General features: G+C 53.0%; 2 protein-coding genes across 9 annotated transcripts; both read left to right on the forward strand.

Annotated features, from left to right (window-relative positions):
- The first annotated feature begins 969 nt into the window (after nt 1-969).
- MATCAP1 (microtubule associated tyrosine carboxypeptidase 1) lies at nt 970-12,477 on the forward strand. 8 transcript variants are annotated; one of them, XM_020797876.3, is made up of 7 exons: nt 970-1,817; nt 3,673-4,320; nt 5,378-5,521; nt 6,344-6,476; nt 7,404-7,709; nt 8,304-8,401; nt 9,200-12,477. In XM_020797876.3, the coding sequence occupies exons 2-7, from the start codon at nt 3,742-3,744 to the stop codon at nt 9,362-9,364; spliced, it is 1,425 nt and encodes a 474-aa protein (XP_020653535.1). In that variant the 5' UTR covers nt 970-1,817; nt 3,673-3,741; the 3' UTR covers nt 9,365-12,477. The 8 variants fall into 8 exon arrangements, with proteins under 8 accessions (XP_020653535.1, XP_020653536.1, XP_072836844.1 ...); XM_020797877.3 differs by having other exon boundaries at nt 970-1,782; XM_072980743.2 differs by having other exon boundaries at nt 973-1,817; nt 3,673-3,829.
- Nucleotides 12,478-13,430: 953 nt separating this feature from the next.
- LOC110081268 (fatty acyl-CoA hydrolase precursor, medium chain) lies at nt 13,431-25,797 on the forward strand. The gene is made up of 13 exons (XM_078380554.1): nt 13,431-13,640; nt 14,190-14,394; nt 15,204-15,348; nt 17,088-17,221; nt 18,524-18,677; nt 19,031-19,196; nt 19,740-19,759; nt 19,984-20,172; nt 20,272-20,352; nt 20,801-20,948; nt 22,341-22,472; nt 23,516-23,588; nt 25,454-25,797. Exons 1-13 carry the CDS (start codon nt 13,562-13,564, stop codon nt 25,629-25,631), a joined length of 1,704 nt encoding a protein of 567 aa, XP_078236680.1. The 5' UTR covers nt 13,431-13,561; the 3' UTR covers nt 25,632-25,797.
- The last annotated feature ends 219 nt before the right edge of the window (nt 25,798-26,016 follow it).

Here is a 26,016-nt window from a genome sequence, read left to right on the forward strand (position 1 = left end):
AGAGAGGTGGCCCGTGACAAAAACTCTTTTCCTCCAGGCGTGGGGCAGGAGAGCAGAGCACACCAATCTTCTGCGTAAAGGGGGGGGGTGGACTCTTTTGGCTCATGGGGGAGCTTTCCATCTCACAGGTCTCCTTCTGCTGTTGGAATTGGGAGAGTCCGCCTGAGCCGGATGGCCCACTGCACCTGCTGCCTGTGTAGCAGCCGAAAATGGCCTCTTCTAACCCTTCCAAAGCCTTTCAAAGGTCAGTGGAAGCAGTTTGGTTCAATTTACCTTTTGGCACTCTTGGTGAGAGAGTGAAAACAGATTTTAGAAACTGGGAGTGAAAGAACAACACCCTGTTACCGAATCCCGGGACTGGAGGAGGCCTCAGAGAGCCTGGAGGCCAATCCTTTGCTACCAGGGCAGGAAATCCACCCTTTCAGCACCCTGGACAGAGACTACCTGCCCTCCACCTGAACACTTCTGACTGAAGAAAGCCCACAGCCGCCCCTTCCCCTGCCAGGCCTTTTTTCTGCTGCCAAGAGGTTCACCTTAACATCCCGCCAGCCCCCCCCCTTCCTAGTAGCTCCCCGGTGCTTCTTCAACTATTAATCTTAGATAATAATCTTTATTGTCCTTGGGAACAATGGGGAATCAATCCACACTACCATCTCCATGACAGGCCTCCTGTATTTGAAGGTGTCTATCATGCACACCCCTGTTTCTCCCCCATTTCTCGAGGATCTGCTATTCTGCCACGTGCTTGCCATCCTTGTCACCCTTCTCCGAACACACTCAAGTTTGCCCATCCCTTTCTTGATATGGAGGACGGGCTCAGGAGGGCAGCCACAGCAGCACGGAGCAGAACAAGGCCCTCAGGAACGGAGAACGGCCACTCCCACCTCCTGGATCCAGGGGTGGGGCCGGGAAGAGGGGCCGGCCCTCCTCTCTTTGCCCAGAACCGAGCGCCCAGGCTCCATAGACGGACTGGCGGCCCGGCTTGGCCCCAGGCTCCTTCGCCTGACGCCTGGTTTTCCCGAAGACAGGTCCACGTTAAAGCACAAGTGAATCTCTAAAATTAAGGGCCGTTTACTTCTGCACCTCGGTGCATTAGTGGGGCGCGGTGGACACGAGGGGGGCAGACGAGCGGAGCCTGGTCCCTTCCTTTCTAGAGGACCAGCTGCCAAAAAGCCGCCCGTCCGCCCGCCGTCCTTCCTCCTCCTCCTCCTCCTCCTCCTGCCTGGTGCACCAGAAGGCCGGCACGGGATCGCAGGCACGGCCGGCGGGAGCTGCCCAGGGCTCAGCAACGGAAAGGCCGAGGCGGTCGGTCGGGACGCAGGTTGCCAACAGGCGCTGGAGCGGGCAGCGACCGCGGCGCCCACCTCGCCTCCCGGTGCTCGCGCTCTCGGTGTGCGGAGGGGCCAGGCGCGGGGGGGGGGGAAGGGCTGCCAGCCCCCACCCCTTCTGGCTTTCCAAGCGCCCGGGCAAGGCCTCCAGCGCCCCCTTCCAGCCCACCGGCCGGTCCAGCCCGTCCTCTTTCCCCCACCCGCAGCTGGATCGGGCCAGGAGGCGGCGACTGGTTGCTTCTCCGGGTCAGGCTGCGGCCTCCACTGCCTACTCCTCGGAAGACAAGGGAGCGCCGCCTCTCGACGCAGCGGACCCGGAGGTTGGCGGCGGCCTCCACTCGCCAGCTGGGGCAAGAATGTCTTAGCTAAACAGACGCCTCCACTGAGCATGCGCATGGCGCAGGGACCCCCCCCCCCAACCCCTGCTAAGGCAGAAGAGGAGGCGGGGGAGAAGGTGGGCGGCCGGCGGGCGAGCGGGCGGGCGGGCAGGTAAGGAGGCCGCGGAGCGCCCGCAGCAGAGGACGGGGGGCGGGGGGACACCCCGGGGCCCCTCTCCCGCCAAGGTCGATGCCTTACACACACACACACACACACACACACACACACACACACACACACACACACACACACCCCGGAGTGGCGTGGCGGAGGAATTGGGTTCGCCCAAGACAAAAGGCTCTCGCCTTCCCCCCCCCCCCCGACTGGAAGGGCGGCGGCGGCGGAGAAAGGGCGCCTCCTGCTGGTGGTGCTTGCTGTTCTTCCCCGGCATCGGCGGCGGGAATGACCCCCACGCACACACCCCTATTGTCGGCGGAGGGAGCGTCCCCGCGCAAGGCCGCCCCCCTCCCCTCGCCAGGGCTCAGGACCGCCCCGGCCGGCCCCCTTGGCCTCCGGGTCCGCCTGATGCCCCCGCCTCGCCCGACCCTGCGTGAGCTTATGGGAAGGGGGGGGAAGCGGGGCGAAAGGGAGGCAGGCAGGCAGGCAGGCGGGGGTCCGGGGCCGGGATCGGTGACGGGGCAATCGCTGCGGCCCGGCTCGGCCACCGAGCCCGGAGGGAAAGGGAGGCAGGAGGCGACGCGGCTGCGATTCCGGGCTGGGGCGGCGGCGAGGGGGGTTCGGGTGGCTTTTTTCCTCGAGGCTGGCCCCGCCGTGAAGCGGAGGAATGTGGGGCTGGATTTGGGCGAGCGGGCGCGCGTGTGGCAATGCCCCCCTCGCCCGCTCCAGCCGCGGATCGGTGCCCTCGCGTGCCGCCCCACCACCCACCAGGCGTCCCGCCCGCCGCGGCGTCTCGCGCTCCCAGTCCGGCTTTTTCTTCTTTTTTCTTTTGGAGGGGCGGGGGTACTCCGCGCCGTTTGCTTCGCTGGATCGAGACCCTTCCGTTGCCGAAGTCTGAGGCGGGAGGTCGCCCCAGAGCACCCGTTGCCTCGTAAGGGACAGCCTGCCCCCCCTCCCTCCGCCCCGATGCGCAGGAGAGCTTCCCCACCTTCCGCCCTCGCGGCTTTAACCTTGGGGTGCTCTTCTTCCCCACCGGTGTGTCCCCTCCCTCTGTCGCTCCTCCCGCCTCCCGGTGGCCCATTATGATGGTGACATAAGAATGGCCTCTTTGGATCGGGCCCAGAGCCAGCCCTGGTGCCGGCATTCCGTTTCCAGGAGCTGCGGGGCAGGTGTCCTACTGGGAGCTCAAAGGCCAGTGGGCCCCACCGCAGGCCACCGTCTCTCCCCCCCTCCCGTCTCCCCCCCCGCCGCCCCCCCCGTGCTACCTTTAGCAAGGCCTGAGGTTTCTTCTTCTGTGCCTGGAGGCCCCAAACGTGGCTCTTCTGGGGGAGGGGGCACCGGGGACTGATGGCCAAGTCTCCCCAGGGAGAAGGTCCCTCAGTCAGTCACCTGCAGCCACTGCCTCAGCCCGCCAGTCAGGGCAGAACTGAGGCAGGGTCTGACTGAGGCCATCCCCGTGTTCCCCAAGGGAATGTTCTGCCCCGTCCAGGCTTTACCAGAGCGGAAGCATGGGATCTGTTCCCCCTTGGGACCTGCCACAGACCCCCTTCTGCTGATGTTACCAGTCTTGCTGGCCAGCATACCTGCCTGTTCCCTGCACCCCTTCCCCTTGCCACCCAGCATCCTCACTTCACAAGAACAAAAGGGCACAGGCCTTTGGGACACAGGTGACAGGTGGCCCTCTGGACCCAGAGGCTGATTTGGACCCAGGCCCTTCCCAGCTCAGGCTGGTTGCCACCACCCCTGCCAGCAAGCCCAGGACCCAGCTTCCTAGGGCAGAGTGGCCAGCGGCTACCTTTCTCCTACAGTTCACTCTCCCTCGAGGCTAATTCTTTTTCTTTCCCCGCAGAAGCTCCTCTCTGCAAAAACCTGTGTGGTGGGCTGGATGAGACCCCTCTGAGACCTGTCCTGGAACAAAATGGTGCTTGACTCGGGTTCAGCATCCTACCGACAGCCGCCAGACCCAGATGTTTTTGGGGCAGAGCTGCAACAGCAGAGGCGAGGTGGTAAGAAGGGCAGCTCCCCTCCGCCATATAACGGCTTGCGGATCTATCCCTTCTTGTCGCCTTCCCTTTCTCTGGAGTCAGATTCTTCTGGCTCAACCCCAAGGACCAAGCTGCCACCCAAATCCAAGTGCCTCCGCAGCCGCCCGGTTCCCCCACCTTTGGGTGTCTGCCCTACCTTCCAGAACCCCTGTAGTTGGATGCGCCGGAGCGAGAGCATCTGTGCCATAAACCAGCGAGATCGGGCAAGGGGTCAAATCCGCAGCACCACATCCCTACCTCACATCCCCAAAGCTGGAGCAGAGACGAGCGCCAGAGGTGGGAGAAAAAGCCCTTGTTTGCTCGTGGCTCTGCGGCCGATGAATGTGGAGGAGGAGAGAGCCAGATTCTTCCAGTCCTCTTATACCTATAACCCTCAGTTTGAATATGAGGAGCCTCTCCCTGAAACCGTGCTGGAGAAATACAAAGGTGCTTCTGGGCAGTTTATTTCACAGGTAAAAAAACCCCTCATCCTTTGGCTTTAACAGGCAAGGCTGAAGTTACTGCATCTGGTTCAAGGAGCTGAGATCCTTTGGTGCTCTGGGAAAACCAGAGGCAAGAAGGGAGCTTCTCTAGAGCTGAGAAAGTAAATGAAACGGGGCTTTCAGAGTGGAGTGCAAAAACAGACTCAGCAAAGGAGAAAGGGAAAGAGGAGAAGGAATAAGAAGAGATGCTGGGCAGATGCTTGATGTTGGGAGGAGGAGGAGGAGGAGGAGGAGGAGGAGCGCAATAGCGGTGGAACCATCGAAACGAGGCAGAAGGGGGAGCCGTGTTGCCTTCTTTCCTAATGCTCTGTCCAAACCCCATGTGGGAGAGAGGGGCTCCTTAGCTTTGGGATGAATCTGAAAGGGAGGCAGAAAAAAAGGGCTTCCTTGTTTGTAGCAGGACTTTGCTGGGCCAGAAAAAGAGTGGCCTCTGAGCCAGAATCCCAAACAGGCCCATAGGACCCCTACATCAGCGAGACTGTGCTGCCATTCTCCCTGCCAGTTCTGCCTGCAGAGCCCCTGAGACTAGCAGTCTCCTTCCAGACAGAAACACCTGGATGCCTCTGAGAAACCCACAAGAAGTGGGATGGAGGAGGTGGGTCTGGAGGCAGCGGTTCATGGAGAAGGCATGGGCCTCCTCCACCTTTCGGAGGTCCCCGTCTGGTCATGGGAGGCCACAGATTGAAGAAGGCCAGGGCCCTCTGTGTCCTGCTGGTCACCTTCCAGAGGAACATGGCTGGACTCAGAGGGATGGGGCAAGAGAGGACTCCTGGGGCCAGATCCAGCTTCAGGCCTCGCCATCATCCTTGGGAGTAGCCAACTCCAGCTCCTGCCTGCTCTGTTGCCCTCTGGAAGGGCCCCTGACCCTGGGGTTATGGGAGCCCAGCTCTCCGGGTGGCAGGCTGTACTGTCGGGTTACTCACGGCTGGAGTTGGGGGTAGGGTTGTGGGTCAGCTGTAGGTCACAAGGTGGGAAGTACCTTTTTTACAACAGGAGGCTGCCCTATGTATGTGTGCGCACATTGCAGGCGATTGGAATCATCAATGCCGTCCTGGAGAAATATGGTACCTATGAGAGCTTTGAGGCGACCAATGGAGGGAAGCTGCTCAGCAAAAGCCAGATCTGGTCCATCATCAGGAAGTACATGCAGAAGGAAGGCTGCTCTGGAGAGGTGAGCTCAGAGCCACCCCGAGGCAAACTCGCGGCCTCCACGGGGCCTTTGGTGGTGCTGCCTGGGTGTTCCTCCGATGGCTGGGTCGCTCCCGTCCCAAGCGGTCCTTGCTTTCAGTGGAATTCTTCGTGAGCCGCATACTCAGAGGTGTCCCTTCTGCAGGTCGTAGGAGTTTAGCTTCAGGTGGATTGGTGAGAGGGCCTCTCCTCTGTTCTACTCTGGCCTCTGCGGTGAGTGGGCTGCCTCTTCCAGGCAGGGTTCCCTGAGCTGCCCAGGCACCGGCTGTGGGCTTGCAGGGGACCAGACTGGCAGCCTGCATGTTGCTTCCTGGGCATCTGGTGAATTTCTGGGGATCTCAGCAAGCGTCCCACATGGAAAAGCCTTCATGCTGGCCAGCCAAAAGATCTGCCCACACATACATGGGGTGGCCTTGTGCTCATTCCTAATGGCTCTCTGGACAAACAGGAAGCTGGCAGATCTATCATGATAAGGCAAGGGAAGCTGGAAGGGACCCTGGTCTACCCTCCCACCCCCATCCACAGAAACACCTGAGGTGTCGAGCTTTAGCTTCCAAGGCCTGGGTTGGACTTCCCTCTTTAAATGGGGTGTTCAGGGCTTTCGAGGAGAGACTAGGGCATTTTTAGCTGCGTGCCTTTCTTGGCAGGTTGCATACGTGTGGGGCTTTCCTATTTTCCTCCAGCATCTCTTGGTACCCACCCTCAGTCCACCCCCTGTGTCTCTGGCCTTTTCGAGGGGTTTGGATTCATAGGAGGAGCCCTGACTTCCCTTCTGTTCCCCTGTCTGCCCCCACCCCCACATTAGGTGGTGGTTCAGCTCACAGAGGACCTGCTGTCCCAGGCAGTGATGATGGTGGAAAACAGCCGACCCACCTTAGCCATCAACCTCTCTGGAGCTCGTCAGAACTGGCTGGAAGGCATGTTGCGTCATGAAATAGGTCAGCGTCCTGGAGGGCAGCCAAGTGTGGGGGCTGGGGGGCTGGGGGGCTGGGGCCGAGGCCACCGTCCTCTTTTGGAAATAAGTAAAATGATCTGGATTCAGGATTGCTGTGGGAGGTGAAGGGAGATGGGGACACCCTGTACAAAAGACCAGGATTACTGCTCTCATGGTCATGCGGCCTGGGGGTAATGGGGGATGTAGTCCTGAAACCCTGGAGGGCAGCCAGGTGGAGGAGGCTGAGCTCCCGCAAAGGTATTTTCTCATCTGAAGGCAGATGTGTCCCCTTCATGGGAAGCAAAAGCCCCATAGATTCAGGCCCTTTGCTGCTAAGTATGTAGAGTTGGACATGACTGGACTAAAAATGTCAAGGGGAACCTTTACCTTTTACCTGTGTAGAGATCCCGGCAGAAAAGAACTCAAACTCTTTCCTGTGGGTTTGAGAATACCTGCCTCCGGACACCTGTTTTTAAGGTATGTGCCCTGCAGCCAGATTTTGGGGGGCAAGGATGTCAGGCAATTGGGGGCAAAGGGCCCCATTTCACCTTTGGCATTTTACCTTTTGACATTGTTTCTTGACCTGGAGAGGGCCAAGTTACATTGACTGCAAGGATTCTTGTTCAGCCAGTGGCTACACACACACACACACACACACACACACACACAAACACACAAACACACACACACACACACACACACACACACACACACACACTTTGAAGAGGAAAAGCAGCAGCAGGAGGGAACAGAATGTCATGGGTCTGAATGCCAAGGGTGCACAGCCTTTCAGCAGGAATGCCAACACTGACTGCCCTCAAGTGGGTTCCAGTTTGTACTCCGACCTGCAAAGTGGGTTGGAAGAGGAAGGGACGTGGGAGCGGGCAGCGTGGGACAAGCCTGGGCTCAAGGGTCTCTTCCACCCCCTCAGGCACTCACTACCTCCGTGGAGTGAACAACGCCCACCAGCCCTGGCACAGCCTGGAAGGCCGCAAGCAGTACGGCCTGAAGCCAGCCAACCCCACCGAGGAAGGTCTGGCCAGCCTGCACAGTGTCCTCTTCCGGAAGCAGCCCTTCCTGTGGCGAGCCGCCCTTCTGTACTACACCATCTTCCAGGCCGGCCGCATGTCCTTCTGTGCACTTTTCCATGATCTGGAGCGCTACGTGCAGGACCCAGGGGTGCGATGGGAGTATTGCGTGCGGGCCAAGCGGGGCCAGGCCGACACCTCAGGGCCAGGTGAGGAAGAGCAGTGGCGCGCAGGGAGGAGCGGGGCCCTGAAGCAGGCCCAGCGGTGGTACCTCCAGCCTTCTGCCCAACCCTTAACAAATGTAAGAATGGTAAAGTCATTGGAAACCCTGAAGGGTGAAAGGGGATGTAGGGGAAGGAAATAAGGATGAAAGTCTAAGAATAAATAGTCAACAGATGGAATGTGTTGCTTTAAAATATTGAGGCCAGTGAATAACAGTTAACAACAGCAGTGACACAGAAATACATGAACTGGAAGAGGACACAGTACAATGAAATGTGAGGAAAAATAAGTAATGCTGACAAATGATAATTTTTTTAAAAAATGTGCACACACAGTTGTTGATGTGAAGAGTTAGTTCTTTCTGACTAGCTGTGGAAGGAAACAAACTCTCCCCCACCCCACCCCCACCCCCGGCCCAGAACAGCCTTATGGCTCTAGAGGGCCTCTGGCAGGAAAAGCAGCAAAGCCTCATGAGGGCGCCTTGAGCATCTTTCTTGTCGTTCTGGCAGCTGTTTCTGGAGCAGAAAGAGGACCAGACCCACCATGTCCCACCCACGTCTCTCCTGCTGGTTCTCTTTCAGGGTGTTTCAGCAAAGATCAAGTCTACTTGGATGGAATTCTCCGCATCCTGAGACATCGCCAAACCATTGACTTCCCGTTACTGGCAGCACTGGGGAAGGTAACACCTGGTTAAGGCAGTCTTGCCCCTGAAGGATGTGGGTCTGCTCCCTTCCCTGGCCAGTAGGAAGATCTCTGCTTGGCCCCCATGTTGGATCATTTCTCTCCACCCCTCTGTCTTCCTCCGGCTGTCAAACGTGTCAAGATAGGCAGGCATAGTTGAAGGGAGACGTAAGGAGGAGGAAGAAATGGAGGTTCGCCGCCTCCATTCTGCCCTGGTTGTCGGATAGCCTCTGGGCTCTTCCTAAGTCCCCTCAGGAGTTATCAGGATCAGCAGGAACTAGATTTGGGTGGGAGAGTGGCAGCAGGAAGGGTGCCTTCCTGAAAACCAGATGCCATGGATGGCTCTGGGTCAGTTGTGAGGCCCTCGGAGGACAAGGGAGGACAAGGGAGACATAAGGCCAGTCAATGAGGTAACTCAGTTAGGTCATGTTGAGAGCTTGGTGGCCAAGCACCACCAAAACTGCAGAGAAACCCATGTTGTTTCCCTTCCATGGCAAATAACAACTCGGGTGGGTGAGGTGGTAGAAATATGGTAAAAGGTTTTTGCTTCATTCTCCGGTGGCTTTTAAAAGCAAGGCAGCCCCAAGAGCCGGGAGCGTCCGGTTTCACGCTCTGTGTCTTCTTGAGCCTCCTGCAAAGACAGGTGGTGCCCAAGCCAGACTCCCCGCCCCCCCCCCCCGTGCCGCCCTGCCACCCGACCGGTCCTCCGTAGCTACACAAAGCCTGCCTTGCAAACAAAGGCCGAGGCCTAGTCGAGAAATCCTGTCCTAGCATGCAGGTGTGTTCTCCCTCTCAGGTCTCGTATGAAGACGTGGATCACCTGAAGCAGTATGGGGCTCTGGAGAAGGCTCGGATCCCTCACTTCATGCAGGACACTGAGCGGTATATGCAGCAGCTGGACCACATTGTGGCCACCAACTGCCTCAGCGATGAAGAGCTGGAGCAGCTGCTGCCAGCCTGAGCCCACGGCCCCTCTACTGAGCTTGGCTAGACAGGCTGCCTGAGGACCCTGGACGAGCCTGCGGCCCCAAAGGGAAAAGGCGTGTGTGGACCGCAACTAGCTGAAAACAGGTGCACAGCGCACGGTGTACTCTTTATTCTTTCTTTATTTGTCCTCTCTGGTGGATGGGGAATAGGTGAAGCTGAGGCAGCAGCTTGACCAGGAAAACCTTGGTAGTTTTGTGCTGAAGGCTTTGGCCTGGGGCTGCTGATTTTTCAGACAATTACTAGTGTCTGCTGAATACCTGCTGTGACTTGATCGTTCTCTGCAGGGGACATCCTCAGAGGGGTCAGTGCCCCCGCTAGCGTCAAGAGACAGGGATATAAAGAGGAAAAATTCCTCCCGCAGCTAGCAATGTGTTCATCCAGTTTCATTATTGACAATTGTTGTGGTATCATTTGAACAACAAAGCACCGAACAGAGAGATTGAGAGAAGAAACACAATAGAACAAACCACAGAATGTGCAGTGCAGAGGCATTGCAAGGAAACCACAACCTTGGGCACACCCCTCCCCAGCAGTGAAGTCCTACTGGGTGGGAAACAGATCCTACTTCCTCCCCTGCAGGAAATGAACAATTCTCATTCCAGCTAGCTAGTGTTCCTTTTTTATTGCATGGAAGGAGGACATCTTTGAATGAGATGCATCAGCAAACGACCACCATCCTACCCTGCACAGTCATATCATGGGTGTCCCTTCTGCCTGCTCTACTTTCCCTCCACTTGCAGGAGTATCTACCCATCCTCTGAAAGATGCTTTGGTTGGAAGGAAGGTCTCACCATGTTATCATGTTATCCTATCAAGGATTGGGGCAGATTTTCAGGTAGTTGTCCTGCCTATGTTCATAAAAAGGGCATCCACAGGACTTACTGTTGATGGGATGACCACCCTCTTGGTGGAATGGATAGCAGCCTTCTCCCAGGCAGCATAGAAGCAGCGTTATCCTGGACTGTGGAAATGTATGCTGTCATATGCCTGGCCACTGATGGTCCTGGGTGGCATCCATGAATCTGCCATGACTTCCTGATTTTGGAAGGGAAGCAGAGTCAGGGCTGCTGAGCACTTGACTGAGAGGCCACCAGGCAATAAATGCCAGAGATCTCCAGGTTAAGGGAAGGAACTCTTCATGAAAGCCTGGAGCACCCCTGAGGTCAGTCTGAGCTGGGTGAGAGGAACCAAGGTCTGATACAATAGATCCTGTGTAACGGTTATAAAGATTCCTGGATTGAGCGGCTGTGCCAGGCTAGTTCCCAGCATTCTAGAAAACCTCCCATGTCTTTAGTCACTGGCAGTCCTGTTGCTCTGTGATTAGAGCAACTGGGCAGCCCCTGCCCAAGGGCTTGACAATCTGATGCCAGGCACCATCGGCAAGGTGGGGCTTGGGGGAACCCACATGCACCTTGCTGGGGGGCTGTGCCATCCATTCTGCTCTACTTGCACATAAATGGAGCCAGGGACCGTCTCAGAGATATGAGACTCACTGGCTCCTCGCTATGAGCGTGCATGTTTGCATAGCCTGCCATTGCCTCGGGCTCTCTGTGTGAGCACAGGAAAAGGCCGTCTGGATGAGACCAAAGCCCTACCCGGTCCACCAGTTCTGCTGGCACAGAGGCATTATTTGCCTACAGGGAACACACAGGAATTCTCTTGTCTCCCTATAGCTGATGGACAGAGTCATATGCCCTCTGATACTGGAGATCCTCTCCTGCCACCAGGCTAGCAGCCCTAATCCTGTCCCTGTTCTGTGTATTCAACTCCCTAGGCCACCATCACTCCTATCCTTGGACAGGGATCTTTAACGGGGATGAGCAGTGTGGCAAGCATCTTGAACCCCCCACCATTCAGCTTCAGTGGGTGACCGCTTTGCATTGCGTTCTTGAAAGTAAAGAGGAAAGACCTGTCTGCTCTTCCCACCTTTTTTTCTTACACACCTTCTTTCTAAGACAAACAACCCAAAGTGTTGTGACCTTTTCTCAGAGGGTCATTGATCCAGCCCACGGGTAACTTGACCTGCCCTTTTCTGCCCTTGTGTCAGTGTAGCTTTTTCCTTTTTCAGCTATGATGAGGAAGGTCTGCAGGATCCCCGATGGAGTTGCAGTATAGATTTGCATAAGGGTCGTGTGAAATCAGCCATTTTGGTTTTGATTCCTTTTCTAAGTGTGACTAACAGAGAATTCACATTTTCCCCCCTATCTGGTGCACCTAGAGTTGACGTGTCCACCCCACGGTTACCCTTTCTTAGTCAGCTGCCTCCAGTCAAGACCCCATCAAGGGTTTCCACGCATTAGGCTTTTTTTTTTACCCACGTGCAGCAACATTTTTCATCTTAAGGGTCATTCCAATTTGAAGAAATCCTTCTGGAAGTCTTCACACTTTGTCTTCTGCCCTTACACCACCCTGAAAACCTGATGTCATCAGCAAAGCTAGCCACCTCAGAATTTGCCCATAACTGGTCAAACGTTTACAAAAGTATGAAAAAGTTCCCTGAGGGACTCTGAACCTCATACACTCTGTTGTGAGAAGAGACTGCTGCTTCCATTCTGCCTGCTTCCTGATTTTCATCCAATTTTCAGTCCAGAAATGACTTTTTTTATGGCACTATGATCACTAAATTTGCTTAAGAGTCTTTGGCGATGGACTCTGAAATGTCCAAGTGGAAAAGGTCTGCTGGCTCACCAGGGCCCAGGTGTCTGCTGAAACTTTAAAAGGCCTGTAAAAAGTCCACAAGGCGGGGCTGCCCTTTGCAAAAGCAATGTTGATTCTTTTCCAGCAGGACCCGTTCCTCTCCTGTTTGATAATTTTATCTATAAAACAGTTTCTACCAGTTTTTCTGAAACAGACATTAAACTAACTGGTGTGTAATCTCTCAGATCTCGACTTGGTCCATTTTTAAAAACGGTGTTACGAAACTCACTCCCTGACTCCGTGGTGTGGAGGCGGCTCCTAAGGATATGTGACACGTTTTTGTTTGACGATCAGCAATTTCTTATTTCAGGTGTTAAAAGAACTCCAGGGTGGGTATCGGAAGGTTTGTCTGGAGCTTGTCAATAAAGTCTAGAACTACTCCCATCATCATTGCTGCCTCAGATTCTTTTTCTGCCTACCCTGGAAACCCCAGTTTGGGCACATCCACTTTCTTTACATCTTTTTTGCTGAAGAAAGAGAAGAATCACGGAATCAAGGCATGGGAAGGGGGGGCTCTGAGGCCCTCGGGTCCACCCACCCCCCCCCCCGCTCAAGAGGGTGGCCCCATTTTCTCTTGAGGGCCTCGAGTGAATAACTCAACCAGCTTCTTTGCAGTCTCCCTGCTTCGGTCTGGACCCCTTTATTTGCCCTTTTCATCCAAGATCCTATCACTTCCCTCACTGAGGCCAAACACAATCTGAAGGAGCAGCTACCGCACTGATTGTAGGCACCAACTCAGGGGGTTTAAATGATTGATGGTAGAGGAGGGCTGCACGTCACTGTTAGAAGCCCTGATAATATGCAAATATCCTCCTCGGACATGGAGAGAACACGGGAGTCTAACAGAGCTCTCCTTTGAAGGCTTGGGGGGGGGGGAGCCACTCAAGTTCTTCCCTTGCGGAGCTGCATGGGGACGAAGTGTTTTCAGGTTACAAGCCCTTTCAGGGATCAGTGGATCAGGGAGCAGGAGGAAGAGAAACGGCGCTGCTGAGAAGCTGGGCGCTCTTTTTCCAAGTGTCCCCCAACCAGTGGTGAAGAAGAGCAATGAAGGACGACGGCCCCAGTCTCTTGGAACACGGCCGTAACAGCTGTCTTCGGCTTCTTGGACTGGGCTTCTTGATCCCTTCACTGAGTTCTGGGGGGGGGGGGGAGGAGACAGGGAGACGGCCAAAACCTTTTGCACACTCCGAGGCATGAGCCTGCAAATCTATAGCTTTGCTGGTTCTGAGGTTTGTTCATCAGCATGCCTCCTCTTTGCACCTGCTGCCCTTTCTCCTCCGCCCGGACCTTTTCCCGGGCCAAGCTGTTGCCAAAGGAGGTGGGTCCGCCCCGAGGCGAGGCCCCCAGTTCCCGCGTGTGCTCGGGATCCCTGCGTCGGACCGAGCAGAGCTCGGCTGCTCCCTCTGAGCTCCGGAGCGCCTGACCCGCCGCCCCTTTTCGGAAGCCCTTCTTCGCCCGGGCCCGCCGCCCCGCCATGAGCAAGCCGCCTCTCCTGCTGCTGCTCGCCCTGGTCGCCTCGGCCTCCTGGCGGGGACCCGCTTTGGCCGCGGAAGGTAAACCGGCGTGGGGACAGGGCAGCGCTGAAAGGACCCGAGCGGCGCCGAAGATGCCCCTGAGCCGCCGGGGGGGGGGGAGGGGAGTTGCCACAGGGCTCGGGCCCCCCCTTGGCTGCCCCGAAGGGCGTGTCAGGCAGTCATTCTGCGAGGGGCTGGGGGTGCGGGGCCCGGGAGCAGGCGGCCCCGTCCGGGTGCTGGTGGTGGCCCCCTGGGGAAAGTCTTCTTCCTCCCAAGCCCGGGCATTCCCTAGTCCTTCCAGTCAGCTGTCGGTCCATCATGTACTTCCCGACCTTGCGAGCCTTCCGGTCTGCTAGCCTTCCTATCGGATACTATGCCTCCCCGTGGCGGGAGAGCCTGGTGGGCCTTCGTGCTGCGTGGCTCTAACCAGGGCATCCCTCTTCATTCAAGAGACGCGAAGTCCAGAGCTGCCCCTGGCACCCCACCTGCCCCCTGGCCTCCTCGAAGCCGTGCCCCCCCCCACACCCACCCAAATGTCAAGGCTGCCTCTCTTGGACAAGTTGCTCTCCTTCCCCGTCCACTGCACAGGCCAACCTGCGGCTCCTCCTGAAGTGCTGACGGCCCTTGGGAGACTCCGAGGCCGGCAGGTCAACGTCCCTGGTGCCGAACGGAGGGTCGATGTTTTCCTCGGAGTTCCTTACGCAAAAGCACCCGTCGGACCGCTGCGCTTTTCCCCTCCACAGCCGGCGGAGCCCTGGCGTGAGCTCAGAAGCGCCACCTCCTACCCACCGATGTAAGTTGCCGGCAGAGACTGGGTCACCCCCGAGGGGTCTGTCTCCTTCTGCTGCTGCTGCTGCTGCCGCCGGCAATGAGGTCGTCGTGAGGAGAGTTGACCCAAACCCTCACTTTTCTGGGCTGCTTCTCTGAGCGCCGCCGCCGAGGGAGGACCGACCGACCGACCGACCGACCGCAGGCTCCCCAGCTTCGGCCTCCCACTTGCCATCAGGGGGAATGTTTGCGTTCCCTGGGACGAAGGGGGGGGAGGAGGGGGGAGTCCTTTGTGAGCCTGAATGTGGAAGCAGGGCAGCCCATAATCCTGGGATTTCCCAGCACCCCAAATAGGTCCCTTTTGGCCAGTCTCGGCAGGGAGACTGCAGAGTGACAGGACGGGCGGCGCACCGGCAGCCCACACGTTCTCTCTCTCTCTGCTCTCAAAGCTCACCACAGAGGTGTGAAACTAGAGCTAGGGCAGATGGGTCTCCTTGTGAGAATGCCTGCCTGCCAGCCCTCCTGTCTACATGGCGAGAGTTTCAGCAAAAACTCGTCTGGAGAAAAGCTGGCTCGGGTCCCCCTCCCCCCCCCATCCCATCTTCTCTATCCAGGTCCCAGTGACCAAAGCTAGGCTGGAGCCCTTTTTCCCATCCAGCGGATGGATGGCAATCATGTTACAATGAACCAGCCTAACAATTCACTGCAATAGATTGGCAGAGCAAGGAAGAAGGAGGCCAAAAGGCAGGAGGAGGGCTGTCCCTTCCACCCCTTGCTGGTGCTACGATTTAGGTTGCATGAATCTGGTTTTGGTCTGTTCTGCTTTGTGTTAAGGTGTTTGCAGGATCCAGGGGTAGCACAAAGGCTATCTGATGCTTTCACCAACGAAGAAGAAAAAGTCTCCTTAAGGAATTCTGAGGATTGTTTGTACCTGAACATCTACACACCCACCCGTTCAGACAGCAAAGTGAGGTTACCGGTAAGCAGACTTATTGCCACGGCATCTTGACTCCTTACAGCTCAGTGATTGTAATGCCCTCTGTTTTCTATTGGGCCCTTCTGTGGCAGCTTTTGAGAAGGGAGCTGCCGTGGGGCCATTCTCTGAGCCCTTTTCCAGTGGACGTTTCAGAACCCAGTGCTTTCCCTCAAGGTGACGAAAAAAACCCCGAGAAGCTGCTAGGACTTAACTTCACCCACTGAGCTCCAGAGGAAAGGTCGAAATTTTGGGTAGAGCTGCCTCCACCCCCTCAGACAAGAGAATAAAGTGAACTCTTGACATGCTCAGTCATGGCCAATTGGCTAACCAAGAGACTTAGATGACCTGGGTTCCCCAAAAGCAAGCCAAAGGTCTTTTAAAAGTTTAAGAAGAAATAATAACAATAAATAATATAAACAAATTAAAGGTTATGCTTGGCTGAAAGTTGGGAAATAAAAAGTTTGCAAGGTTATGGAAACAGTTACAAAATCACAGAACAGTCTATTGGGAAATAAAAGATAAGATTATGCAAAACGAAGAACAGACTTTGCAAAAAAATGGGTAACAGGCTATGAACATTGCAAGCAAAAAACAGGCTGTGAATACTAACAAAACTGAGAACGGACTTTGAACTTTGGCAAAAGGAAGAGGCATAAGAAAATACTATTCTGCTGTGGGGTCAAATTCCTCCACCTCTTCTTAATCAGCACTGGTGTCGCAACAGCCCCAGGACAGCTCAGCTCACCTCTCTGTGTTCCACCTCTAAAGTTACCTCCAAGCAGAGCTAAGAGCCCTTTCCAGCTAATCTCTAACTGCCCAGCTCTTTTCACTCTGACTCCTTTTTCCTCTCTTTCTGCTAAGAATCATCTTAAAGGTTCACTCCTAAATCCTTTAATTCCACACTTCAAAGTGTAAAGGGTTTAAAAGGCTGAAAGCACAGGTCTGGAATGGTTTCTTTAATCTAATCCCTAATTCATTTGGTTTCTTTTCCATTCAACTGTCTTAATTGCCCTTTGGTTGCTTCCTGGCCATCTTGGGAGACATTTGGCTTGTTCTTTTACATATCAGAGGAGGGCTGCTTGACTTTCCCTTGGAAAGGAATGCTCCTTTTGATCTCTACTTGAGTTTTGGATGGCAATCGCACTTTTTATCATTGCTGCTCAGAATAGGGCTTAGACATTTATTTATTGCTTAGATAGATAGATTAGATAGATAGACAGACAGACAGACAGACAGACAGACAGACAAGAAATTATAAGAAATTATATATGTATATAATATTTTTAATATATTTTATTACAGATTTTTATACAATATATATAATACTTTTTAAAGGGAACTTCTACCTAGCTAAGCCACATTTTTATAGAAGACTTCAAATATAAAGAATCATTTGCTGTCCTGTCAGGTCTCTCTCTTCAGGAGCTCCCCATATCCTCCCCCCCGCCCCACTGGCATCCTTTCAGAGTTCTGGAAACTTGCTGCAATGTTCCTTTGTCAGACATTCTCAGATGTCAACCTTCTGGTTAGGTAACTTGGTTTTGTTTTTTGTTTGTTTGTTTTTGGTTCACATGAGCTAGAAAACTGTTCCCAGAGTCAAATTTCTGCAATTTCTTGCTTTAGATTACTGACACCCCCTCCACAGCCTGCAGGTGTTAATTTTCCTCGAGTCAGTGCAGCTGCAGGAGGAAAAGAGGAGTTCCACACCTGGCACAGCAGGGAACTTTCTTCTTTGGTTTTAGGTGATGGTCTGGATCCATGGAGGAGGGCTCCTGCTGGGCGCAGCCTCCACATACGATGGCTCAGCATTAGCCGCTTATGAAAATGTGGTGGTGGTGGCCATCCAGTACCGGCTGGGTATTCTTGGTTTTTACAGGTAAGGGGTTTCCCTCAAGCCACTTAAAAACTGATCCAAAAGCAGGAGTTAGTTAGGCAGGAAGGAAAAGACGGCCTGAGTTCCGTCCCAGAGACCAGACCGCTTGACCTGCTGGCTTCCTTGTGAAGCCCCCTCCTAGAGACTGGGGCGGAGATGGGCTTGAGTTTTTGACTGGCAGTGTCCCAGGGTATCCGTGTGGGAGAGACTAGGAAGCTTCCACTTAACTGGATATTTTCAAACTGATGCCAGATTGGCTGCGGATTTTGTGCATTGGAAGGGGAACTGGCCTAGATGACCCAGGGAGGGGGGGTGTCCTTCAACCCCACAGTCCTGTCATTCTATAATTTTCTGCATCTGACCAAATCAAAGAGTGAGGACTGGCAGCTGCCTTCACAGATTGCCTTCTAAGCTGCCTGTGGCCCAGACATGTTCTGGTGGATAAGTTCCTTAAAGGCTTTTGGAATTTGTTTTAAACCATGTTTTCCATCTATTTTTTAAAAACCAGTTTTTATTTCCTGCCTATGTTGCTTGGGAAGTCCAGGTGGATAGAAAACCGAAAAGCAAGGATTGCACATTCATAAACCAGTTTGTGAACGGCCCTTCCCCTCTTGTGGGAGCATCAGCGGCTGAGGTGCAAGCCAGAAAAGGGCTGGCAGGGCAGAGATGGGGGGCCCCTTTCTTCCCAGCTCAGGCACCCCCCTCCCTTTCCTGCCCCCTCAGGAGTGGGGGCCTTTGGAGTGGCACGCCCAGAAGAAGAAGCCCCGGCCAGTGGCTTGGCTTCTCCTTGCTTTCTTGGTGGAGGTGGTCTCTGCGTGTGTGCGTGCGTGCATGCGTGCAGGTGCATGTCTGAGTGTGTTCTGAGCTTGCATTGCATTCTGGACAGTTTTCACTGCCAAAACTGTCTCATGTCCATCCTTGGACCTAACATAGGAAATAGGCTACATCCAGGTGAAACTCAAAGCATCGTGGTCCACACCATGTGGTTAGTTCTTGGATCATTCATCCAGAGACTGTCATTTCTTGGGAGGGGCTTTTCCATGTTCATCCTACCCATGCACAGGGCAGTCATGCCAACATGTCCAACAGGAGCATAATATTCATCAGATGGGCAGAGCGTGTGAACTGGCTTACTTTTGATGACATGCATTTGAACAAATGAAGGTTCCTCGTTTGTCAGGTCATTCCTTCCAGCATGTTTTTTAAAAGATGCAATGTGGCCATCCTTTTGTGTGTTCAACCTTCCGCTTCCCAATCTCTCACCCTTCCTGGACCTACATTTTATTTATCTCTTGTTCTTTCCAGTACTGGTGATGAACATTCACATGGAAACTGGGGATTCCTGGACCAAGTGGCAGCTCTCCAGTGGATCCAGGAGAACATTGCATTCTTTGGAGGAGATCCAGGATCTGTGACTTTATTTGGAGAGTCCGCAGGAGGTTGCAGTGTTTCTGCCCATGTATGTCCATGATCCTTTTTTGGTACATGTCAGAAACATCACAATACAATTAATAAATATATCAGATAATTTTTGCCCAATAATGGGCAACACCAAAATCATTTGGGCAGCTGAAATCAAGGCCATTGGCTCTTGTCCAGACTGTGCCTGGTAGTTGATCCTCTAGGTATAGCCCATGATGGGGGTATGTAAAAAAGAGGTGGGTTGTGATATTCCTCAGGGTACCTTGTCTGTCCTTTCAGATCATCTCATGGAGGACACCCAAAATACTGCTGAGGAACATCACATTCTGGCAATGGGTTCAAGGGGGGGAAAGTCATCCTGACATTGCCACTTGCTCTCTCCTTGTGTAGGTCTTGTCGCCAGTGTCAAAGGGCTTGTTCCATAAAGCCATCTCTCAAAGTGGTGTTGCTGTCCTAAATGCCATCTTCGATGCACACCCAGAAAGGTTGGCAAAGGTATGTAACGGGAATTCTGACAAAGGGAAAGAAGCTGGCAGTAGAACTGGTTCCAATAAAGGCCTTTAGAGTTATCATGTCATTACTATGCTTTAGGCAGAAATGCAGATTTCACACTGAGTAAGGGAGGGGAAAACATTTACCTGCAAATAAGCCTCTCAAAGGATCCTGAGTGAGGCACTGAAATCATTTTTCCCAATTCTCTAACATTGATGAACCATCTTGTAATAGCCCTTAATCCGCTTTGATCACTCTGCAGAACAAAGGGACATTCTGATACGAAATTCAACAAAAGCCAGCTTTCCTGACCTGTTCCCCGCATAACCCCAGGCAAGGAAATATGCCAGTTTCTTAATTCATGGATACAGCCACTTGATGACCACTTTCTCTCTCTCTCTCTCTCTCTCTCTCTCTCTCTCTCTCTCTCTCTCTCTCTCTCTCTCACACACACACACACACACACACACACACACACGCACACACACACACACACGCACACACACACACACAAATAAACAAAGAATAGAGTTTAAGTGTTAAATGTCTGACTTTTGGAAGTTCTCTTCATCTAAGACTCCTCTTTGAACTGGCCCATTACTTGCAGAGTTAGGAGATAGATGGGAGGTGTGAATCAAACTGTTTCTAGGAGAGTAAAAGTTAATCTTCTCAGGCTCTGGCAGATCTACATAGAAAGTCCAGACAAATTTCAGTATTTAATCTGTCCAAAGTCCTTAATGTCTTCACACCATTGTAGTGTTTGCTCCTTTGTTCTCAGGAGCAGCATTTTGTGTTTCCTTCTGCACCTATTTTGCTTGCCATATGATGGCATTGTGCCCAAATGCCTTCAGAGGTTTTGGCCTTCCCCTCCCTCCCTCCCTCCCTCCCTCCCTCTCCAGCACACTGTGTTTTTCCCTACAGCAATTGATGGTGCATTTTATCCAAAAAGTCCTGAGGCCCTGCTAGCAGAGAAAAGCTTCAACAATGTTCCATATATCATAGGTTTCAATAACCATGAATTTGGATGGATCATTCCTACGGTAAGACGTTTCTCTTGCTGCTTTAACCATACATGCTTGGCCTGCTGGCTTTTTGGTGCCCCACACTATGCAGAATTTACAGCTGTGCTTCATCTGCAGATGCTGCAGTTTCCGAATTTCACTGAGGGCCTTGACAAGGGGACAGCAAACCAAGTGCTCCGTAGCTCAGGCCAATTCACGGTAAGACAATGGCTCTTTTCCTCAATGTGTTTTAATTTGTCTACCGCAAGCTAGCCATCAGGGATTTTATCATGGACCCAGCCAAATTCAGATTTTGTAGTTCTGAACATTGTTCAGCAGAGGGAGAGAGCAAGGTGAGCAAGATCTTTGTCCACAATCAGAAGAGGTGCCGATCTTTCCTGCTTCTCTGGAGCATAAGGGCACCGAGCATTAGTGGAGGTACTTGCATCTCACAATGCAAGCTGGGAGGAAATTATGGGAGTCACGACATCAAGCACTGATATTGAGGACTGAATCTGCAGGACATACATCCCCTTCCTTGCTTGCTGGAAGCATGCCCCGTTCGTTGACCGGTCTGCATACATTATTTTTTTTCTGTTTAAAATATACCTATAAAAGGATTTTTAAGCACTACAGCTAAAGCGCTTTCTGTCTTTGCACCTTGCAGGGTGTTGCTCCAAAACACGCACACCTCATTGCCGATGAATATCTGAAAGACACTGAGGACCCTCAACAACTCAGGGACCACCTTCTGGAATTATTGGGGGATGTGACGTTTGTGGTTCCAAGCGTGTTGACAGCAAGAGCCCACCGAGGTGAGTTGCGGCTGCAGCTGATTGCAGGCCGCCCTTCATACGCCCAGGGTGTCCATAGGCCCAGAGGCTGTTCCGGCTGCTCCCTGCTCACTCCTTCCTGTCCTTCCTTATCCATACAGTGGGACGCCAGAGCACCAGTGCCTGGCCAATCTCCTTCATCCGGCAATACGTTTAAAGGGAAAACTGGTGGTAGCATGTTGGGGGGGGGGGGCGGGCAGGAGAGAGGTTTCTTGGGTTTCCCACCTTCTCCTGAATCAGACTCTTGGCTAGGAGTGGCCAACTGCAGCTCTTGGACTTTTAAAAAAAAGTATTTATTTTAATTTTTGCATATAAAAACCAGCAAAAGGAAAAGAAAACTCTTGGGTGATTGCCCTGAGTGCTGCAAAGCCTCCACATGCAGCACCCTGGAGGCTACAGAGCAACCTCCTTGGATGCTCACAGCGAGGAGGGAGGGAGGGAGAGTGGAGCGCTGAGGAGATCAGGCAGAAGCTGCCACATACATTGCAACACCCTTTCCCCTGGAAAATGAAATAAATACCCTGGCTGGAGGAGCCTCTCTGGGGTTCTCCCCTGCTCCCTGTGCGCCACTCCTCAGATTTATGGAAATAAAAAACCTTTGGGAGAGGCTTTGCTTTCAAGCAGGGGTCCCCAACCTGCAGCCATTGGGCTGTGTGTCGGCCCCAAGCTCTTCCTCTCTGGCCCTCCATCCTGCTTATTTACTGCTACCATCCACAAGGTATTTTCCCTCAGATGTTTTAAAGGTGTCTGTCACAAACCTTGACTTGGACATTAACGCCTTGCCTAACAGAAAACAGCCACAAAAATCACACTCATTAGGTAAGCACGTGTAGCCAGATAAAAGGATTTTGCAGTAGAATATGGTTCCACAATGGATTGCATTCAAGTTAACATTTCCTCATTGACCGCTGAATGTTTACTTTTGATCTAAATCAGCAGGTTTTTTGATTTAAGACATAGCCATCTTTAGGCACTGGGTAATCAGCTGTGGAGACCTTGCCCCAAAAGGGTTGGGGGCTCCTGCTTTAAAGGGTGTCCCACCCACTTCTTACTCTCAACACCACGGCTAGTCTCCTTGGCTTGGGAAGCCGTAGAAGCTCTCCACTCCCCCATCCCACCACCACCACCACCACGCCATTTCTCCAGAGGGGACAAACAGAGTGGGCGCCTGCCCTAGGCGCACAGAGGCCTTGTTAGTTCATACTGCCATTGGAAATACTCCTGAAGGCAACCCTTCTCTGTCCTGCCCCTCAGGTGTTCTTGTCACACCTAAGTTCCCCCTCACCTAGGCTCACAAAACCCTTTTGCCAAAGCACTTTGTTCTGGGCTGCCTCCAGAAGGGCTAACGGTGGCCTAACCTGACTGTCTTTTCAGATGCCGGCTACCCAGTCTACTTCTATGAATTCCATCACCGTCCGAGCGCACATGCTGGCCTCAAGCCAGACTTTGTTTCTGCAGATCACGGTGATGAAATTGGCTTTGTCCTTGGCAGGCCCTTCTTGGCAGGTAAGTTTGTCAAGCTTTAAAAAAACATTTTAGGAATTAATAACATTTTGGCTCCAAGGGAAAGATGAAGGCAGCAGGAAAAGAGGGAGAAAGAACACGAGGCAGAGTGGTTCAACAAAGGAAGCCACAGTCTCGAGTTTGCAGGACCTGCGTAGGGCTGTGACATGGCAGGGCCTTCTGGAAGTCATTCATTCATAAGGTGGCTATACGTTAAGAACGGTTTGGGACAGTTCAACAACGTCATTCGAAAGCAAAGAGCCTGTCAAAATTTCAAAACAACCTGAACCTCCTGGAGGGTGCCCGCAGCACACAGACTTTTTAATATGCCAGTGTGAACTAGCCCCATGAGTTTTGTAGCAGAGAAGAGATGTCAAGATGGGTCTCCCCAGCTGGGCTGATAGCCTCACACTCCCATCATGTCAATTTCAGAATCAGAAGGTGGCTGTTGAAAGAAGCCACTGAGCCCAAGCCACTTAGGGCGGGCGGGCGGGCGGGCTTGCAAGATTTCCAGGGATTTCCAGAGTCCTCTTTGACTCTAAGCCTAAGGACTAACCTCTCCCTTTCCAGGGTAAGGAATTCATGCCTTCAGGACCTTCCTTTGCCAATGTCATGATGCTTGATGCCCTTGCTTGCCAACACAACATTCAGATGTTTTTACCCTCGTGCTGCCGCCTAGGGAGCACTGGATGGTGAAAGTCCTGCCACTCCCAAAGTCTCAAGCTCAGTTTCTGGCAGCTTGATAGACGTGGGATCGGGGGGGGGGGGAAATACTCTTTCCCTTCTGCTCCAGGGTCCTCCCTTCTCCTCCCACAACCCCCAGACTCCAGACTTGAGTTAGGCAGGGCTCCAGGTATCTCTCTATTAAAAATAGAACATTTATCCAAGTTAGCATACCTTTGCGAGACATTCTGTATAGTTTCTTAGTGGAACCTTGTTGTGGTTTTATTATGAAGGGACTGTATTTCATGATTTTGTACACTGGAAACCATTAGCCTAATAGCTGTAGCTTTTGCTGATGTTGTAATGTTGTGTCTTGCTTATAGGTGAAGGTACTGAAGAGGAGAAAAAGCTGAGCAAAACAGTTATGAAGTACTGGGCTAATTTTGCTCGTAACGGGTGAGTCAGGAAACATGGTTTTTTTATTTATACATAGGAAAAGCTGTTAAAAGCCAACAGTTTCTGCGGCACGGTGGCATCCCATGGGGAGACTTCATCTACAAGGGATGCATCCCCAGCTCACGCAACCACAACAGAGGATTAGGGTTAAGGCCGCTACTGGAGGCTTTCTAGCTGAGTTGCAGAAGAGAATTTCTCTCCGTTCTCTCCAAGAAATTGCTGGTGCTCTTTATAGGTCTATAAACTAAAGCTCATGGGCTGGAATGCATGCCACAAACGACCACACTATTTTGCTCCTGGGGGTGGAGATCAGCAGCAACGCTGGAGTCTTGCACCAGATGGCTGGCCCAAGGCACCTCTCAGGCTCCCAAGTCCTCTTCAGAAGGGGGTGGGCTTAAGGCAGGAAGGCACCTGCTTGAGGCGGGACCCTCCTTTCTTAGACCCACGGCCAAAACCCACTGCAGACAAAATGGAGCCCCCTTGGCTGACCTCCTTCTGCCTGAGTGCAAAGCAGTGTGCCTGCTTCCCAGGCCGTGCCTGCCTTGGGAGGAAGGACCCTTTGCGCCTGCCTGCCTTCCCTTCCAGGTCTGGCCAGCAGAGCAGCCTGCATCTCCTCGGCGCTTTGTGTGCTGCACATCTGTAAGGCTTTTTTTTTGGCCATAGGCCGCCATAGAGGGAAAAGGACGAATGCGGTCTGATAACAGTATCAGTAGAAGCCTCTAGGTACCCCTTGACATCTTTTTTAGTCCAGCCGTGTCCAACCAGCTCTAGGGGGCAGTGCTCATCCCTGTTTCCAAGCCGTTGAGCCAGCGCTTGTCCAAAGACAGTTTCCGTTGTCACATGGCCAGCGTGAATAGGGAGCGCCGTTTTACCTTCCCACGGAGGTGGTCCCTATTTATCTACTCACATTTTTACATGCTTTCGAATTGCTAGGTTGGCAAGGAGCTGGGACAAAGCAACGGGAGCTCACTCCGTCGCGTGGATTCAATCTTACGACTGCTGGTCTTCTGACCCTGCAGCACATAAAGGCTTCTGCGGTTTAGCCCACAGCACCACCACGTCCCTATAAGCACAACAAAATGTTATTATTCATTTACTTATATGCACCAGCAATGTATGTGGCAGCTTTACGTGGTTCCTCTCCCAGCACTGATCTAGGCAGGGCCCCTTCGAAATAGGCTTGGCTGAAAGGTCCTGACTGGCCTAAGGAAAACATACAAGGTTGGTGACCAAGCAGATATTTGGACTCCAAGTCCAGAATTGCAACACTTGCTCTATAGTGCTTTCTCAGACCAAGGCTTACTGCACAAATGCTGCCATGGATGAAACATACTGGTAGATTAAAATAAAATAAAAGGTATATATGCTAATCAGAGTACCTGGAACTGCAGCACCAGCAGAGGTCCACCGCCCTCTCTCTCGTCCGTGCCCTGCTCCACCCTGATGAGCAGCCACTTCAGGAAAACTCTCAGCAGGACCACTTTGTATGGCCCTCAAGGGAAGAAGTCAGGGGCCGGGCAGGATGGAGCTGCAGCCCAGCAGAGCCAGGAGGGCGATGAGCCGGGGCTCTTTCCGGGCCTCTTCACAGGGGTTCCTGGTGTAGCCGACTCCTTGGCCATGACGGACTGGGCTTTGGGGAGGCCTCCTTACTAAAACATGAGGAAAGAGGGCAGATGGCAAGAGCAAGACCTGCTTGACTGACCTGTTTGTCTTGGGAACGGTGAGACTGGGGACAGAGCGTGACCCCTACGGCCCTTCGTTACCTCCAAGTATTCCTATTCTATCTTTTCCTTATAGTAGTTTTCCTTGGCACCAGAGATTTAACAGCAAATGGATTAGCCTTTTTTCTATTTCACTCTTTCTAGAAACCCGAATGGCGAAGGGCTAGTGAACTGGCCCCTATACAACGGGGATGAGCAGTATCTGGAAATCGATGTAACGCAAAAGGCTGCAAACAAACTGAAGGAGTACCGAGTTGGCTTCTGGACAAAGATACTGCCTGAAAAAATAGCTGAAAAGGAAAGAGAAAGAACAGAGTTGTGAACTCCCAGTCATTCCCAGGTTATATGAATTTTGTTTCCATGGCAGGAACTTAGCAAAGAGTGATGATCCACTTTTGGGAAACAAGCTGTTATAGCTCCTGTTTTGCCATTGTTAGCTGATCCTGTATTTGCTGACTGCAGGAAAATACAGCCAAAGTTCCTATGGACATTTCTGGCTTCTTAAACCTGGCTGCTTCTATTAACCTCTGAGTGTGTGATGCAATCCTGTAGTAAAAAAAAAAAAGCTAAGGCCACCAGTGCCATTTGCAAGCCAAGCATGAAGGGCTGGAGCCTCTCTGTGCATGCGTGTGCTTCTCCACTTGTGCACACATGCATGGGAGTTTGGGAGAAGAAGTTTAATGATGCAGCTATAGAGGGTGCAGTTT

Source organism: Pogona vitticeps, chromosome 10 (genome assembly GCF_051106095.1).
Source record: "Pogona vitticeps strain Pit_001003342236 chromosome 10, PviZW2.1, whole genome shotgun sequence".
NCBI lineage: Eukaryota > Metazoa > Chordata > Lepidosauria > Squamata > Agamidae > Pogona > Pogona vitticeps.

Coding starts and splice junctions, on each gene's coding strand:
- MATCAP1 (XM_020797876.3), top strand. CDS start 3,742: ATGGTGCTTGACTCGGGTTCAGCATCCTACCGACAGCCGCCAGACCCA. Junction 4,321..5,377: donor CTGGGCAGTTTATTTCACAG/GTAAAAAAACCC, acceptor CGCACATTGCAG/GCGATTGGAATCATCAATGC. Junction 8,402..9,199: donor TACTGGCAGCACTGGGGAAG/GTAACACCTGGT, acceptor TCTCCCTCTCAG/GTCTCGTATGAAGACGTGGA.
- LOC110081268 (XM_078380554.1), top strand. CDS start 13,562: ATGAGCAAGCCGCCTCTCCTGCTGCTGCTCGCCCTGGTCGCCTCGGCC. Junction 15,349..17,087: donor ACAGCAAAGTGAGGTTACCG/GTAAGCAGACTT, acceptor CTTTGGTTTTAG/GTGATGGTCTGGATCCATGG. Junction 19,760..19,983: donor AGTTAGGAGATAGATGGGAG/GTGTGAATCAAA, acceptor AAATGCCTTCAG/AGGTTTTGGCCTTCCCCTCC.